This window comes from Arachis ipaensis, chromosome B10 (genome assembly GCF_059453495.1).
Source record: "Arachis ipaensis isolate K30076 ecotype BB chromosome B10, ASM5945349v1, whole genome shotgun sequence".
Classification (NCBI taxonomy): domain Eukaryota; kingdom Viridiplantae; phylum Streptophyta; class Magnoliopsida; order Fabales; family Fabaceae; genus Arachis; species Arachis ipaensis.
Genome location: NC_142435.1, coordinates 14,927,947 through 14,942,309, shown reverse-complemented (window position 1 = coordinate 14,942,309; position 14,363 = coordinate 14,927,947). Strand labels below are relative to the sequence as shown.

The window sequence follows — 14,363 nt, the reverse complement described above, 5'->3', positions numbered from 1 at the left end:
TATTTGTGGTGGTGGATCGCATGACTAAATATGCTCATTTCTTCCCACTTTCACATCCCTTTACGATGAAGGATGTTGCTATTTTGTTCATTAAGGAAGTGGTACGCCTCCATGGTTTTCCATCTTCAATTGTCTCCGATCGAGACAAAATATTCATGAGTGCTTTCTGGACTGAAGTTTTTAAACAGGTCGGTACTACCTTGAAGATGTCCTACGGCCTATCACCCACAGACCAACGGCCAAACTGAGGTGGTGAATAAATGCTTAGAAACCTACCTGTGATGCTTAACTGGTGCTAAACCTAAACAATGGCCAGCTTGGCTTTCTTGGACAGAGTTTTGGTATAATACCTCATACCATGGCTCTATTCGGATGACACCTTTTTGAGCTTTATATGGCAGGGAACCTCCAGCTTTATTACGAGGAGGGATGGAATCTTCAATGGATGAAGTAAGGGTCTTATTGGAGGAACGAAATCAGATGCTGGATGAAATTCAATTTCAGCTTAATAGGGCTCAGAACAGAATGAGACAAAGTGCAGACAAGAAAAGACGTGATGCGTCTTTTGATGTAGGGGACTTTGTGTATCTCAAACTTCAACCATATCGGATGAAGTCTTTGGCAACCAGATCAAATAAGAAGTTGGGTGCAAGGTTTTATGGTCCTTTTGAAGTGTTAGAAAGGTTTGGGGCAGTGGCCTATAGGCTGAAATTGCCTGACACCGCAAGAATACACCCTGTTTTTCATATTTCCCAGTTGAAGAAAAGTGTTGGACCTTCCTTACATCCTCAACCATTACCCGAAGCACTCACTAAAGAAGGGGAATTGCTGGTCGAACCTGAACACGTCGTGGACAGCCGCTACAACAATCAGGGAGATCTTGAGGTCCTTATCAAATGGAAAGAACTGCCAGATTTCGAGAACACTTGGGAGTCAGCAGCAACATTACAGACAACATTTCCCTCTTTCCACCTTGAGGACAAGGTGGCTCTTCATGAGGAGGGTATTACAACAAACCAGAGAGATAATAGGGATTTAACTCCTTTTAAATATACTTATAAAAGGAGAGGAGAAAAAGTAGCAAACTGAATTTTAAATTTTGAAACTCCACATCTTTAGGACAGTAGTTATAGGATTAGATATTATAAATAGGAAGACTGGAAAAGCTAGTAGGCAGGAAATAAGTGGAGTGAAAATCTAGAGGGAGAGAATTGACCTCTCAAAAGTCAATGATTCTTGCTTTTCTTTCATTTAGATCTATAATATTATTCTGTCAGTGGGGTAATTATCACATCGATAATTCCTTCCTCTGTTCAGTTATTCTGTTCTTTCCTTCTACCCTTATCTTCTACACTCAATTCTGCCCTAACAGTAAGGATACTAGAAAAACCGTAACAGACGACTTATCCAAAATCGATGATTTTTTATAACCTTAAGCACACAGATACCAATAGTCCAATACTAAATGGGAAAAGATTAGAAACAAATCAATTATAGTACATGTTCCCAAATGATTCAACAACTAAGCCTTTCCCAGTCTATGGAATTGGCTACACAATCAAACGATGCTAGGTGCCAACAGTCAAAAAAATAATAGACTGCAAGGACAAGATTTTCTATTCACATAGAAACTGTATTCACTATTGTTAAATATTTACACTTTTTCTCATACCAAATAAGGAATATATTAAGGTACGGAACACATTATAAGGCTTCATCAAAACTCAATGCCACTATTTAGCTGAATAGAGAAGGAAGGACGCCCAACATTGGAGAGAGGAGCATCAACTCTGAAGACAACGCCTGAGTTCCCAACATTTCCATTCCACTTTGATCAAAACAAAAAATGAGCCAAGGAAAGAGTTATAGCAGATTATTATGAAGAAAGAACCCTCATTCCATCAACTTACGGAGACAGAAGCGAATGCAGATGGATACGACATGAAGGCACATCCACAGATTAGGCTGAGCTTCTCTTTTTACAAACAAAATTGAAAATTGAAGTTAATATATACAGAAAACCATGAAGTATACCAAAATATCAGCTAGCCTTGTATTGGATGTGCTTGGCAACCAGACGTAAAATATAGAAGCGACATTCTAAAATAAAAAGCCTTTGTTTTCTCAGCTCATGAATCCAATGGCAAAAGAGGGAAGGAGTAAGGGGGAATAGAACATATCAACCTCTTGTTTTACTACCCAACAAGTTCCCAATTCCCATATATAGGAGTATCAGTTTGACCTCACAGAACCATGTGCATTTAAAAAGTTATTCTAAGTTTTCAATGCAGCTTGGATTCTAACCTTGAATCATTGACCCTGAGCTTGAAGAAGACCTCCGCAAACCGGAAGGAAAACACTCATAGTTGTCCATTAGGAAATTGCAGATCCACAAATGACTGGACGCAAAGATAGAGGAGGGAAAAAGAAATGTGAACATAGGGAATTTAGGGAAGAAGAGACAATACTAACACCAGGAAATCATTCATATTTTATACAACCGGGAATTTTATTCCGCCTAAATACTACAACAAAGCCTATCCCCCTAGGAGGGGTCAAATATTAAGATGTTGAATTATGATTGACACACGCAAGACAGTGTCACAGTGATACATGCAATTATGGGCTTAAGGTCAACCTTCAAATTTTTCTATTTGAAATTTACAATTGTGATGAAACAAGAATGATTGTATCAGCAACCGAAGCACTAAGCTGGAATACTAAGATAATATAAGTCAGCACATAGCAGTGCATAAAAACAAATGCACAAATGAAAACCAGAACGACCGATCTTAGAGTCATCATAAGCTAAGGGATTCAAACAAAGCATGGACATCAACAGCCACCTTCTGTGTTTTGACCACACTGCTGGACAAAGAGAATGCATTCCATTCTGACAATCAAAAAATGATCATATCATGTAACATAATATAGAAGAAGAAGAAGAGAAGGAGTTACTTTTGACAGGAAAATAAAGTCATAAATCTATTGCCAAAAATGGTATATTGATATCTTCTGTATCGCAGAAACAAAAAATGCCAAATTAATGTGTTTCATTTTAACTAGCAAACTGTACACTAACTTGGACAGGAAAGTTGATCATGTAAATGGAAATGGGGGTCATTTATCAAATGCAAGGTTTCCTTTAATAGAACAAGATGAAATATGTTTTGCTAACCACAACTTCAACAGAATGTCCACAAATATACTGTTCTAAGATAAACCCATTTCCACAAACATTGTTACTTTCCTGTAAGTTGAATTTAGATAGCCGATCCTCGTACTTACCTTACTGTCATAGCCATACCAAAGTAAGTGTTGCTTTGACAAATGAACAGGCAGAATAAAGAGGAGAGGTCCAAGCTGGACAAGAAAAAGAGATGAATTTCCATTTCCAGATGTAGAAGTAGAGCCACCGTGTGATGCCTCTACTCTCCACAAATCTCCCCTTGCAACTTCTTGTGTTCTACTATCATAAGTTGACGTAAAATTTATGATTCCCTGCATTTTCCAGAAAATAAATTAGGCAAGCAACTTAGTGAGAGAAGAGAATTTGACCATAATACACAATCAATAGCTCAATCAGCAAGAGTTTGCACCATTGATATTGTCTTATATAACAAGGGGAAAAAGCATATTAAATGCCCCCAACGTTTGCCAAAAGTTTCAAATTTTACCCTCAACGTTGATGACATAGAAATCATAGGAGAACACATCAAATAATTGATAGTTATTAATCAATCGGAAACAGTTCCAAGGAAAAGAAAAGAAAATATAGCATTGACTAGTAGAAAAATTCCAAGATAGCTTAAGCAACTAAATGAATTAACTGCAAAACAGTGGCATAAACACTATTATGCTTAACAAGTGCTACCCTGAAATTTTCCCAAAATAGCATTATGTCATGAGTCTATAGTCTATGCCCCTATATGTATATAAAATTTCAGGTTGCCACTACTCCAGCTGAACATTAAGATTAAAATTACGAGGAATCTTGGTACGTAACATGATCAATTTCGCAAATAAATAATTCATTCCAAACCAGTATAATCGAGTACATTTTAACTACATATAGTGTGCTTGGGTCTGCTTTTGCAGAAATGGTTTAGTTAGTTCAATAGAATTTTTACTTACGGTCGATTGAGGTAAATTCATTTATGTTTACTAGTTCTTTTAAAAGTGATTCTAACGGAAAGTAACAACTTTTTGCTTCTGCATTGATTTTGGGTATAGATTAGTAAAAATCCATTTTTATATTGCCAAAATCGATCTCTGTCGCTCAAAATTTTTGATTTGGGATAACGGATAAAGGGTGAAAATTTATAGGCCAGTGCTACAATAAACTGATGAAGTTGATAATCATCTTTCAACTCTTACTTTTTGTCTTTCTCAAAGTAGGACTAGTGTAACTAACTAACTACACTAAATTATTAATTTGCTCGTTACTCATCATGAATACCGTAAGAAAACTGTGAGCAACAACAACCAAACCTCGTCTTACCAAGAGAAGTTATAGATTAGGTCAAGATGCTATAATATCCTGTCCTAATGTTTATAGTCAAATCAAGAAAAATCATAATCCTTTTCAATGGTTCAATCAACGTTTTTCTTGCTGGTTTCCCTCTTCTTCTAGCTATTGGACTATTTCCATAACCACCACATGGTGTGCTCCTTGTTCTAAAAACTAGATTTTACCATCTTAAAGGCATCAATCACACTAATCACCACAAATTCATAATAAATAGTAAAATCATCTATTGCGTTGGTTCAGACAAATGACCGGGTCCCTGGCCAACTACTATGATGAATAACATAACAGCCCCATAGTCCAAATCAAAGTCAAAAGGAGCAAACCAATATCTTGAACAGATTAAAATCTCTCCTAATATTAGCAAACTAATCATCGAAACACAAAGCTAAAGCAGCTATAAATTATCATAAAAATAGCAAATCAATGAAATCAACGAAAATAAAAACTATTACCTGTCGCCTACCCATATAACCAATAGACCCAAGGTTAAATCCGCCATTATTGCTTCTTAAGCGTAATACGTGCAAAGATCATAATAATTTTTTGAGATAGATTATATAATTTTTCTTTTTATTTCATAAATCAATGATATAAAATGAAAAAGGAAACATTATACCTATGCATAGCACAGGCTGCTCCGCACTAGTACATTATATAAATAGATATGCTTCGTATTAAAATAAAATTCCTTGTGTCCTACTTCTCAATAATCCACAGCACTGGAAATTAAAAGCCAAAAATGGGAAAAAAATGGTCAAGAATCTTTTCTTTTTTTTTCTTCTTTGTTTGAAAAACTAGAGCCAAGTATCTAGTTTGGATCGGAGAAGAATTTGTTAATAGATGGCATGATCTGGGGCGTCTTGTTGCGGACGAACTTCCTAACGGTGTGCTGTGAATACTTCTCACCCTCTTCAAAATTCTCAAGAATTCCTGCACTTCTTTTCTCTTTTAGTACCCTGAATTTACAATCAAAATTTTCAATATTATTCATATATTCTTTCATCACGTCTAATAATAACATTTGATGAGCCATCTAGCATTGTTGTAATAATAATCCATGAAAGGCAATACCTGACTTCAGGGTTGGTTGTTATGTTCCTAACAAGTTGCATAGCGCAAATTCCAACGGCCACACCAACTGAGGCAAAGAGAGGGTATACCTATACACATAAATCTCAAAATTATGCACTAATAATGTAATATATATGTAATCATTATTGGATCTGGAAATCATTAAAAGTTCAAAATCACTTGTTAATAATACCTAACACAAATGAAAAATCAATTAAAGAAATATGAAGTATTATATCATTTACACCAGCAAACATGACATGTGTGTTATGAATACCAAATAAATCATAAGAAATTAGAAAATATGGGATGTTTTAATAACGGATCTGTATACCTATATATGAACAAAAGGACATGGTATGAATAAAAAGACTACTAGATCGATCACAAATAAAAAAAAAAAAAACATGGGGTGTTAATATGTTAAAACATAATGCATGAATAAATGAATAATTATAATACCTCAGGCTTCAACCATCTGTTGGCGGCCATTGGAGATCAAAAAGAGAAGAGAGTAAGAATTGAGAAAACAGAGGGAAACTTTTTAAGCTTGCGAAGCAAGAATGGAAGCGGAGCAAAAAGCAACAAGTCACAAATTAAATGTTGAATGTGGCAACGTTTTTAAATGTATGGTACCGGAAATCGTGGTAGTTAAAAATAAGTAATAACCCGAAATAATAATGTTCGCGAAGCATGTGATTAGGTTGCAATTTGAAAAGTAGAACACGTCAACAATGTGCCACCGCCCTCCATTCTAACCACTAGTTTGCTTTCTTTGAATTCTCAATTCTCAATTCATTGTTTTCCCATTTTCTTGGCCTTCAAGTTGTGCCTTTCCTTCTTTGGAATATTCTCTTTTTCTCTTCTTATTCATTTTTAATTAATGAAATATTTGATTTGATTAATCAATTTGGATTGGTTGAGTGATCCCTTCTATTTAAATCTTGTCTTATATAAGCATACAGCAATTCATTGACAAATAATAGACTTTTAAATAGAGGTTAAATTCACAAATAATTAATCTTTAACCTGTCGAATAGAAAATATCATGAAAAAAAAAACCCTAATTTAATTTCTATTATGTCAAAGTATAATATAAAATTGTATTTAAAAAAAAAAACTTTGATTTTTCACAATAAAAGATAAAAAGCTAATTTATATTTAGATTTGAATTTTATTTAAAAATTCGTTGTTAATTGATAAATTACTATATACATGAAATGAAATAAAATAGTGAATAATTGTTCATATTTTGAGACATATTAATTTTGAATAGAAAAGAGCTGATGTATTTTGAAGTGTGCATGGTTAGGTTTTTTTATATAGATAAAAATTTGTGTAATTCTAATATTAATTAGTTGTTATTTTTATATTTATTTTTTCTAGTTTAGAGTTTATTATTCTGGTGTGTCTAACTTTTTTTGGAAGGGCGAGGTAGTGAAAATGATTGGTCTGCGGTGTGCCTAATTTAATTAATACTCTTCTTTTAGGGTAAAGTGACACCTTTGAAGAACCTTCAAAACAAAATAAAAATGACACTTTTTCTAAGATTAAAAAGAAAACAAAAATTGCTGGCTTAACTTTTAAGTTTTAACAGTTAACACAGCATATATATTGACTTTCAAATAGACACATATTTAACGTATATTTTATTCATGTGATTAAATATTGAATACATGAAGATACACTTTGACAAAAGTGAATAAATCGTCTATATATATATATAACTCAAGTTCATATTAATCAAACAACGATTACCAACCAACTTTCACATACTTGATACTTATTATCATTAAAATATATTAATTTCTAGTTGTTTATATTGTGATATTCACGTAAGAATTAGTGTGTCTAAAATCATTGTATCCATCCAAGTACCACATATACATCAATACATGCAACTAACTCTTTGAAGAATATTTTAATTTGTGAAAGAGCTAAATAAATAATGCTTTCCAAGATTTGCGTGGAGACCAAGGCAGAAGAAGAATCCAATTTGAACAGCCTGTTTCCACTTACAACCGTGAATTAAAATGCCACTTATATTCCTTAATTAAAATTAAAATATTTCTGGATGGAAAAGTAAACACATGCCTGGCATAAGTGCACCTTAATGCAGGATTTGCACATTTATTATATTTTATGGTGATAGATTAACATGGGATATTTTGTTAAAAACAAATTCGTAAGAGCATTTTTTTTCAAAGTGGAGACTAAATTTTTGTATACAGATACAATACAATTAATAAAACATATAAATAATTTATTCAAATTATGAATTCGTCTCCTGAATATTGTAATTAAAAAGGAAAAAACATAGAATTCGACTAGAAAATTCAATTTATGAAAATAAAAATAAAATAAAGTGTAATTCAATCCCAACAAATTTACTCTCTAAAAATAAAAAACATCAAATTTGCCTTGCCTCTATTTCTATAAATCAGTTATACTGTCCAATTCTTGAATATTAATTACTAATAAAATGTAATTCACTTAGATTTTGTCTGGTGTCGTGGTGTAGTTGGTTATCACGTCAGTCTAACACACTGAAGGTCTCCGGTTCGAGTCCGGGCGACGCCAGTAATGTTTTTATTCTTTTTCCATTTAAGTCCTTTTTTTCATTTTTGGTCAGCCATCATTTTGGGTCAAGTTCCTTAAAGACGCTTTTTGTTAACCATTGCTGCAATGCAACACTGATCCATGTTACCATTTTTGTCTTGGTTGCTTTTCATTTTCGTATTTTGTACTACCCAATGATTAATTTTTTTTAATTTTTTGTTAGTCTTCCCAATAATTAATCTGATCCTTATGGGTAGGATTGTATATAGTTTGGTTAATCTAAAAATTAAATATATTTTTTGCTTAATCAAAAATTTAATTTTGATTAATTAACTAAATTAATTTTATATGATAAAATTAGTTATTAGCTAGTTATAAAATTTAAAAATTGATTTTTAATCGATTGTAAAAATAAAAACTAATCTTAAAAAAATTGGTTTTTAAATAAAAAAACTGGATTTTAGAAAAATAAAATCGGTTCTGGACAAAAATCCTATTTTTGGATCAAAAAACTGGTTTTTGACAAAAAAATCGGTTCTCTAAAAAATATTTTTTTAAATGAATTTTTAATCTAAAAATATTAAAATTAAATTTTTTTAAAATTTAGTTTTGATTTTAGTTAACTGGTTAAAAATTAATTTTTTTAATTTAGTTTTTGTTAACTAATTTTAGAAAATATGGATATAATTTTAAAATTATTTTGTTAAATTAATTAACCAAAATGTGGTTATAGTTTTTTAATCCGTTAACCATATTTTGGTTTTTAATGTACACCCCTACTTATACGGTTATATTATTCTTGAAAAAATTAAATTAGATTGGTCTAGTAATTAGTTTATTAGTTTGTTTAAATAAGTGTCAGAAATTTGAATCCAGTCATATCTATATAGCAATTCATTGATCAATAACAAATTCTTAAATAAAATTCAAATTTATGACGTATTAGTCTTTGATTTGTCAACTTAAAAAATACGTTAAAAAAACAATTATCCTCCGAAAAAAACTTCAAAGAAAAAAGATCCGATCCCTATATATTGACCTACAAAAGATGCCCCACTTATGATTCCAACAAACAATAAATTTTTAAAAGGAAATTGTGTCTTCTATTTTGTTGTGGAAATTGTCTATTTTTTTTTTATTTTATGATTTTGAAAATACTGTCAATGTGGACTCACTATTTTGTATTTAAAAATAATGTTTTGTTTCTTTTTAATAAGTTCGGCAAATAAATTACCATTTGTATCCATAAAAGATATAAATGCTGACAAATGTATCCATATAAGAATAGAACGACAATTGTATCTACGAAAGATAACTTATGTGTGCCAAGAATATCTAAACAGACCAATTGTGTAACTAATGTCTGGGTACTCTTGGCACACAAAAGCTATCTTCTGTGGTTATAATTATCGTTTTATTCTTATATAAATACATTTATCAGTATCTATATCTTTTATGGGTACAAATAATAATTTATTCTAAGTTCGGCAGCGCATTTTTGACATCTAGGACGTAGAGCGTTTTAAAAGTTGCCTTAATAGTTAATAGTTTAATACTTAATACCTTTCTAAAACTAAAATGTAAATTATTTTTTCTCATGTATTATTATATGTTTGATTGGTATATTTTTTATACAATATATAATCAAATATTTAACCACTCCAACACATAATTAAAGTTTGAACAAAAAATAAGTATTTAGAACACGCATAAAATAAAAATACGTAAGTATTACTCAAGTTTTAAAGTCCCATAAAAATAAATATGACTCGGTAAATTAATTATCTAGAATTTTATTCAGACATGATATTATATATTCAAGTAAAATTAGTCTAGATACTCATGCTATGCACATGAAATAATTTATATTTTTATTAGAATTTTAAAGTTTATTCCTTATTAAATTTAATTTTTATATATTTTATTATATAGATATTTTTGAACAATTATTTGATATATATATATATATATATATATATATATATATATATATATATATATATATATATATATATTCTTCAATAGTTGCTACAAAGATATAAATCTATATTATGACTTCGTATATGTTTAATAAAAATCCTGAAGTTACAATACGATAGCATAATTATAAAAAGAAATACTAAAATAAAGATATTGTAAAATGAAGAAGACAAACACCCATATTATAAGCACCCAGGCAGGTCGAACGAATTGGTACGATTGTAGAATATGATAAGGGGCATGGTGATCCTCAAAATTTAGTAGGGTTTCGACAAGGAAGTTCATCCTCACGTTGTTCGACGAAGTCAAAATACTGATGAAATTTTAAATAGGATTCGAGCTTATTAGTGTGGTGATCAATATCAAATGACAAGAATAGTTAAGAATATTTTTAATTGAGTAGGAATAAATATAGATTTTATAAATCAACCTTATTTTAGTTCGACTTTTTTTCTGAAATTTTAGATCAAATGGTCGAAGTGCAAAAAATATTTAAAAAAAATCATAAAATTGTCACAAAATTTACTGGAAAAGAAGGTGATTCTACTGTCAAGTACGTTGCTCGATATTTGGACGAATTAAAAAATTTAGTAAATAATAGAAATTTAAAAATAAAATATTTTTCTTTTTCTTTGACAAAAAATACTTTTATCTGATTTTGAATTTAAGGCCCAACTCAATTTTAACATAGACATAGAAATAGAAACATGCTAAGTCAGGTCAGGCTTTCCTTTTAACAGGTCTGATTTGTCATGTAGTCAATTGGCTTGAGTCTGACTTGCAGTTTATTATAGACTTTTTTTTAAGTACTAAACCTGGCCTGTTATTCAATCTGGTTTGGCCTGAAACTTGTTAAAAAATTTGATATTTTTTTAATAAAAAATAAAAATATTATTTAAAAAAATTATTTTTTAATAAACATATTTATATGTAATATGTCATATTTAATATTTATAAAAAATTTTAAATTTTAAAATATTTAAAATATACAAAATTATTTATAATTAAATATAATAAATTTAAAATATTTCATAATTTTGTTAATAATAAAAAAATTATTTATATATGTAATTATGTATTAACAGGTCCAGGCAAGTCTAACAAGTCAATAAGGCTAATTAGTGAGTCTGAGTCTGGCCTATTAACATAATAAGATTTTTATAAGAGCTTGAGCCTGTGCTTATTTTATAACAGGCCAGGTCAGGCCAGACCAAACACAGGCCCCTGACAGGCCAACTGGCCTTTTTTCACCCCTACATGGACACAATTGAAAAATGCCTTTCATAGTTAATTCTATAAAGGAGAGTTAAAGGTAACCTTAAATGACTTGTTTGCGTTGAAGTGAAATGATAATAAACTGATCGATTATTATATGATTCGATTAAAAAATACTTGCAATTGATGTTATGTGTCGATTCTTGAAAGTGAGATTGTCAAAATAGTAACTATGAGTCTGGGATTTAATATGCGCCAAAAATTAGTTAATGTGCATATTCATGACTTAGATCATTTAGCTGAAAGAGTTAGACAAGTTAAATTGTTTAAGAACGAAAATGAAGCATTTAAAAAGGAAAGCAAATACAAAAATTATAAGTCTTTCCTTCAAAAGAAAAAAAATTCATATATTAAAATGGAGTTTTCCAGCGAAGACCCAGAACATAAAAAGTGTTGAAGTCAATTTGGGTGAATTAAAAAAAAAAATTCTCTATATGTTTTCTCTTCACTAAAGAAAATTATTAATTTTGATAAATCTAGCGAATCAAAATATAAGAGTGGAAAAAAATATAGTTTTGTTATTAAAAAATTGGAATAAATTTTTGATGTATTGCTCACAGATAAGCAATTGGTTTTACCTAAAGGAAAAACCGCCTTATACTAAAGAACTTAAAGAAAAATTTTATTGTAAATTTTATCAACTAACTAGCCATTCGACTAATAATTGTGTTCATTTCAAAGAACTTGTTCAAGAAGCTATTATGGAAGGTGTAAGATCCAGAACTTTTGAAAAGTCTTATTATGACCAAATCTCAAATTATATAGTTACTTATAGTCTTAATTTCAAAAACTATTTTATTAAAGATAATTAAGGTAAGTTTTGATTAATTGAATTTGAAATAAATTAAGATTATTATCCAATTTTACCATTATTGAATTATTTTCTATATTTGAATTATAGAGTTAGTAGTCATGAAATAATAAGAATTTTATATAATTTGGACTAAATAATTAACATTTTAAAATATTAATACTGCCGTTTTGGAAAATAAAGAAATTACTTATATTATTTCTAATTTTTTGATTTGAACATTTTATTGAAAATAATTTGTAAAATTGATGAACAAATAGTGTTTTTTATACATTATTATTATTAAATTAAAATTTATTTCTAATTACTATATTATCCCTACTTTTATTTGAAATTACCTAAACTACCCCTAGCTTAACACTAACCCTAATTTTCAAAAATGAAACCCTAATCCCTAACCCTCAGCCGCCACCCCTATCCTAAGAGCAACTCCAACGGTAAAAGAATTTTGAGCCTCATTTATTGTGTGTCAGTAAAAAGTGAGGACCTACCGTTGAAGCAAATCAAAAGTGAGTTCCTTCACAACGTTCAAAGCAATAGAAGTCCTGCTCAAGGGACTCCCTTTCTTTCAATAAAATGATATTTTATTAATAAAATTAATACTTTATATATATATGTATTGAGCTGACCATTATATATATAGTATACTTTACATATATAATTAATTATTATAATTATTAATAAATTAAATATGATTTAATTATTTTATATAATTATATATAAGTAATTATATTAAATAATTAAATCATATTTAATTTATTAATAATTATAATAATTAATTAATTAAATGATTAAATTTTTATTTAATTAATAATTTATATTATTATATTTAGTTAGCCGTTGCAAAATTAGTCGTTGAAAAATTAGCCGTTGGAAACTAGCCGTTGCCATGTTATGGTTATTATTAATAAATTGATATTTTGTTTCTCTATATATACCACTTAGATACACTTCTATTCTCACACTTTCTACTACTCTTCTTCATCTTCTTCCAAGTTTACGAAATCAAAGTTCTGCTAATATTATTTTTTGTTCGGAAAAATGGATCCAAACCAACTCAACTCTTTCTTGAATTACTTACAAAACTTTTCTCAAATTCCAAATACCCAACAATCTCAAACCTCAAACTTTCAAGTCCCAAATCAAAATTTCACACTACCGAATACATTTCAAAATCCAAATCCACAAAATCTTTCTAATTTCAATTTTCAAGCTCCTTATAATAATCAATTTCCTATATTCTGACTAAAAAATCAAAATTCACAAACACCACATTTTCCATTTTCATCCATATTTAACCCCTCTATTGGAAATGTTACTCCAACTTCTTTACCGTTTCCAACTCAATTCAGTGCATCAAGACATAACACATCTGGTGTTGGTGGCTCTTCTAACCCATCCTCTCATACTCCTATACAATCTAGTCGAAATTCGCAATATTCAGATTTTGCCAACCCTCGTGGATTAGATGCTATCGACCTCAATGATGATGATATTGAAGATCGGAGGCAAGATAGTATTCAACACTGGCATTGGGAAGAGGATGAGATGTTGATTAGTGCGTGGTTAAATGTTTCAACTGACCCTATAGTTGGTACCGATCAAAATGGAGAAACACTTTGGAGTCGAATTCATAGCTACTGTGTAGAATTTTTCTCTGACATGACAAGGAGGTAGTTGCATGTAAGAAACGATGGTATAAGATCAACAAGACTGTTGCACAATTTGCTGGTTGCTACGATCAAGCTAGTCGAAACATAAGGAGTGGTTCGAACGCTGATAATATAAAGGAGTTGGCCTATAAAATTTATTCCACAAATTATGGTAAAAAATTAACTTTTGAGAGGCATTGAAACATGCTTAGGTTGGAGCAAAAATGGAGAAGCCAACTACCTACACAGAGTGGCGGCTCAAAGAGAACCAAGGTTAGTGCAACTGAAGCATACTCATCCTCATCAAACCCAGAAACACCATTGGCTAACAAACCCGGTGTGGACTCTCCCGTTCGCTCACAAGGATCAAAGAAGAGCAAGCGAAAAGGTAAGAAAAAAGCACAAATGTCTGAAGATTTTAGCGAAAAGAAATCATCGGTTGTTAAAAAATTATCTCTCATGGAAGATATTAAGAATGTTAGAG

The 14,363-nt window shown here is 30.3% G+C and overlaps 3 protein-coding genes and 1 non-coding gene across 5 annotated transcripts; 2 read left to right on the top strand and 2 right to left on the bottom strand.

Annotated features, from left to right (window-relative positions):
* The first annotated feature begins 441 nt into the window (after positions 1-441).
* LOC148579220 (uncharacterized) lies at positions 442-1,089 on the top strand. The gene has a single exon (XM_088489204.1). It carries the CDS (start codon positions 442-444, stop codon positions 1,087-1,089), a length of 648 nt encoding a protein of 215 aa, XP_088345330.1.
* Positions 1,090-1,459: 370 nt separating this feature from the next.
* Positions 1,460-5,098, bottom strand: LOC110267398 (uncharacterized). 2 transcript variants are annotated; one of them, XM_021112904.2, is made up of 5 exons: positions 4,984-5,098; positions 3,289-3,501; positions 2,847-2,893; positions 2,305-2,399; positions 1,460-1,975 (listed from the first exon to the last, which is right to left on the bottom strand). In XM_021112904.2, the coding sequence occupies exons 1-5, from the start codon at positions 4,996-4,998 to the stop codon at positions 1,902-1,904; spliced, it is 444 nt and encodes a 147-aa protein (XP_020968563.1). In that variant the 5' UTR covers positions 4,999-5,098; the 3' UTR covers positions 1,460-1,901. The 2 variants fall into 2 exon arrangements, with proteins under 2 accessions (XP_020968563.1, XP_088362580.1); XM_088506454.1 differs by having other exon boundaries at positions 1,460-1,828.
* LOC107621617 (uncharacterized) lies at positions 5,081-6,261 on the bottom strand. Its single transcript, XM_016323653.3, has 3 exons — positions 6,065-6,261; positions 5,603-5,691; positions 5,081-5,487 (listed from the first exon to the last, which is right to left on the bottom strand). The coding sequence occupies exons 1-3, from the start codon at positions 6,092-6,094 to the stop codon at positions 5,340-5,342; spliced, it is 267 nt and encodes an 88-aa protein (XP_016179139.1). The 5' UTR covers positions 6,095-6,261; the 3' UTR covers positions 5,081-5,339.
* Positions 6,262-8,108: 1,847 nt separating this feature from the next.
* TRNAV-AAC (transfer RNA valine (anticodon AAC)) lies at positions 8,109-8,182 on the top strand. The gene has a single exon. It is a non-coding gene; the product is annotated as a tRNA-Val (tRNA).
* The last annotated feature ends 6,181 nt before the right edge of the window (positions 8,183-14,363 follow it).